Source organism: Triticum urartu, chromosome 3 (genome assembly GCF_003073215.2).
Source record: "Triticum urartu cultivar G1812 chromosome 3, Tu2.1, whole genome shotgun sequence".
NCBI lineage: Eukaryota > Viridiplantae > Streptophyta > Magnoliopsida > Poales > Poaceae > Triticum > Triticum urartu.
In genome coordinates, this window is record NC_053024.1 from 514,446,694 (window position 1) to 514,450,467 (window position 3,774).

General features: G+C 58.3%; 1 protein-coding gene across 1 annotated transcript; it reads right to left on the reverse strand.

The window, feature by feature from the left end:
* Positions 1–842: 842 nt before the first annotated feature.
* On the reverse strand, positions 843–3,451 carry LOC125546914 (nascent polypeptide-associated complex subunit alpha, muscle-specific form-like). The gene is made up of 4 exons (XM_048711007.1): positions 3,360–3,451; positions 2,805–3,217; positions 1,512–2,709; positions 843–1,415 (listed from the first exon to the last, which is right to left on the reverse strand). Exons 1-4 carry the CDS (start codon positions 3,449–3,451, stop codon positions 1,085–1,087), a joined length of 2,034 nt encoding a protein of 677 aa, XP_048566964.1. The 3' UTR covers positions 843–1,084.
* Positions 3,452–3,774: the final 323 nt, after the last annotated feature.

The following is a 3,774-nucleotide window of genomic DNA, read 5'->3' on the forward strand; positions in this document are numbered from 1 at the left end:
AAATGTGTATCGGACCAAGAGAGAATTGGTGAAGCAATTTAATTGATAGAGTATTTTTACTTGACGAAGTAGATTTAGTTGTTGCGGTGGCACAAGTTCGACCTCCGCTATGACCCCTATCTCTGGATTACAATAATAAGCAGAGGCTGGTCGTGCAAGAGGTCAAGGTGATAGTGCACAAGGGCCGAACGTGACGCCCTCAACAGCACAACCCAGGAGCTTGTGCTTCGGATTACAGTCATGCCACAAATAAAAGAACCTTGTTGAATGTGTATGAACTTGCAAAAAAAGAGAGTTTATTTTAGCCATACTGATTTTTTGTTGGTCTATCGGCAGTAGTTTTTATGAAAGCCGCTCTTTCGGTATATTGGCAGTAGTTTTTATGATATATATCAACGTGCGTGTGATTTCTCGCATATTGTTTGCATATTATTGTTGAGCATGCTCCTAGAGAGACAAATTTATGCTGTCCATGATTTATAGATAAGCTAGTTAGAAGTAAGGTGTGTGCAGGGTGAATGAAAGATCCATCGTAAAATATACTTTTTTTAGCAGTTGTAAAAGATACTTTGGTGCTCACTTTGCAATAAAGAGTGTAAAATAATAATATTCTGAATGTCTCGAGGAAGGGCTAGGCCTATTTTTCTGGTTGAAATTCAGTATGGTGTGGCATCAATGCATGACCGCACAGTTCTGCATCACACAACAGCGCGGCGTAAATGCACAAGTACTGACGTGTCGATTCCCCCTCCAACAGCAGCTGCACTTGATTTAGCTCTGCATTGGTGCTGGAAGTCTGGAACTACTAAAACACAGTTGCAGCTAGCAGAACGCTACGTACGTACGCAGACCAAATTCACAGGCCACATAAACACTTGTAGACACACTCTCTCTCTCTCTCTCACACACACACAACACAGAGATCACGTGCACGCAGCACACCTAATACAAGCACGACATGACATCTAACCCAGGATCAAACGAGTCAAACACGTACTTTAATTAACTGCTAGAGATCCAAGCTGGCGCGTTGTCGCCTGCCGCTGCATGCCAGTGCAGCTGGGCATCAGTCACGAACCCACGCCTAGTGCTTGGCAAGCCCCTCGTTTGCCATCTTGAAGAGCTGCGCCTGCGCGGCGGCGGCGCGATCGTCGCCGGAGCTGAGCGCGGCGCCGAACGCGTCCTTCACCTGCGCCGTGGTGAAGGGGAACCCGCTGCTGACCATGGAGTTGAGCAGCGACGCCGTGCCCTCGCGGTAGAGCGCGCCCACGCCGTCGGCGCGCGTGTTGGCCAGCGCCTCCGGCACGGTCAGGTCGTGCCCGAACGGCACCGCGGCGCTCGGGCCGAACAGCCGCACCAGCGGGCACCAGTACCCGAACAGGCCCCATATCACGCCCGGGTGCGACATCCAGTAACTGCAATGCACATGTACGTTAGGTTAGTAGTGCGTGGTGAACTAGCTAGTCATACGCATGATGCGAGGGTTTTCGGAGGTTTAACGAGCTACGTACCCGTAAGGGCCAGTGGAGAACGGTGGGGTGTTCGGGTCAAATGGCGTGGGGGTGTTCGTCGGCGGCGTCGGTACCAGCGGGGAGTAGGGTGGGCTGTTTGGGTCGAACGGCGTGGGAGTGCTTGGAGGCAACGTGCTCGAGGGAGGAGTTGTGCCAATGCAAGGCGTCGGCGAGGTGCCGGTGGACGGGCAGCGGCCACCAGGCGTGTTTGGGTCAGTGCCAGTGGATGGCGAGGGTGGGTAGTAGCCACCACCACCAGGGGTGCTCGGCGAGGTGCCGGTGGACGGGGCTGGCGGACAGTCGGCGACACCAGGAGTGGTCGGGGATGGCGGGTTGCCGCCGCCACCAGGAGTGTTCGGGTCAGTGCCGGTTGACGGTGAAGGCGGGTAGTAGCTGCCACCAGGTGTGGTCGGAGAGGTGCCGGCAGACGGCGAGGGTGGGCAGTCCCCACCACCAGGCGTGGTAGGCGCAGTGCCGCTGGCTGGCGAGGGCGGGTAGTAGCCACCGCCAGGGGTGGTAGGAGAGGTGCTGGCGGACGGCGAGGGAGGGCAGTTCCCGCCACCAGGCGCAGCGCCGCTGGCTGGCGAGGGCGGGTAGTCACCACCGCCAGGGGTGCTAGGAGAGGTGCCGGCGGACGGTGAGGGCAGGCAGTCTCCAGTCCCAGGCGTGGTTGGGGCGGTACCGGTGGACGGAGTAGGCGGGTAGTAGCCTCCACCAGGGGTAGTCGGAGAGGTGTCACTGGACGGCGCTGGCGGGGAGTCTCCAGTCCCAGGCGTGGTTGGTGCAGTGCCGCTTGACGGAGTTGGCGGGTAGTAGCCTCCACCAGGGGTGGTCGGGGAGGTGTCACTAGACGGCGCGGGCGGGGCGTCCTCGCCACCAGGCGTAGTAGGGGCGGCGCCTGTCGACGGCGAGGGCGGGCAGTCTCCAGTCCCAGGCGTGGTTGGGGCAGTTCCGCTGGACGGAGTGGGCGGGTAGTAGCCGCCACCAGGGGTGGTCGGAGAGGTGTCACTGGACGGCGCGGGCGGGGCGTCCTCGCCACCAGGCGTAGTAGGGGCGGCCCCTGTCGACGGCGAAGGCGGGTTGTAGTCTCCACCAGGTGTGGTCGGGGAGGTACCGACGGATGGTGCGGGTGGGTAGTACCCTCCTCCACCTCCTTGCGGTGGCGCCGGCGAGCAGGGCGGCGTCCCGTGGGAATCATCTGCGGGAAAAAACACGTCAAATCCCAAAAGTTCAGTACAAATATACTCCTTGTAACGGACTGGACGTGGTAAACGGTAGGTGTTATGTACGCACGATTGCAGGGCGTGGGGCTTGGTGAGTGGTTTGGGTCGGTGTTGCCTGGAGGGTAGTAGTCCTTGCGGCCACCGAAGTTCCCGCCGTCGGCGACGAGACTACGCGCCGAAGCGGCGCCGGCGGACGCCATGAGAAGACAGCAAGCCACGAACGCGGTAGCCATCGCCATCTTTCGCAAAGAGCTTCTAAGCTGAGGCTTGGGGCCTTGAAGCTCACACTCGCGGCGTGGCCCTCTTTTTATAAGCAAACCTCGCGTGCGTTTACCTCTGCACGTATACCTTACCTTGCATGCACGGTGTGCACTTGTGGCGCGCTCTGCAGCAACGCACGAGCAAATGCGTAAATGCACTATGCGTAGAGGGAACGGGGTTAGTTGGACACAGTCACGCGATGCCTGAAGAGCTAGGGTTGTGCTGTGGGTAGGCTAGCCGGCTCCATTTCTGGGATCGGTAGCAAGCTCCCGCGCAGACCGGCCGCTCCCACAAGCAAAATATGGCGTAGCCCCATTGCCTTCCAGGTGTATGGCGCATTGATGTGCACCGAGCTGAGAGTTACTGTGCTCTCTTGAGGCGTGTCAGCTTCTCGCGGTCGATGGCAACGTCGTGTCGTCGGCTCGCCGTGCTCGCGCGACGCGACGGTGCATGCATGCAGCATGGCGATGCATGGGCTTGATTTTGGGCTGCAATGCGCGCAGGCGGTGTTAATGGTGGCCCTCCTTGAATGAATGAGGGCACCACTCCAGTTCTGGCGATGCTGCGAAGCTCATCTCTGATGGACAGTCCTGAACACTACCCCCGCCTCCTTAAATTGACGGTATGCATGACTGCTGTAGGTAGCAGTAGCTCAGGAATTTAGTTCCACCTACCAACGTTGTGCATGCATAGGAGTCGCATGCAGTTCGGCGAGGCGTCGTCGAGGAGGCACGGCCATGTGTTAGTTTTGTCTTGCACACATGTGCGCACGTTCGCCT

Coding starts and splice junctions, on each gene's coding strand:
- LOC125546914 (XM_048711007.1), bottom strand. CDS start 3,451: ATGCATGCACCGTCGCGTCGCGCGAGCACGGCGAGCCGACGACACGAC. Junction 3,218..3,359: donor ACACGCCTCAAGAGAGCACA/GTAACTCTCAGC, acceptor GCCTACCCACAG/CACAACCCTAGCTCTTCAGG. Junction 2,710..2,804: donor AAGCCCCACGCCCTGCAATC/GTGCGTACATAA, acceptor TTTTTCCCGCAG/ATGATTCCCACGGGACGCCG.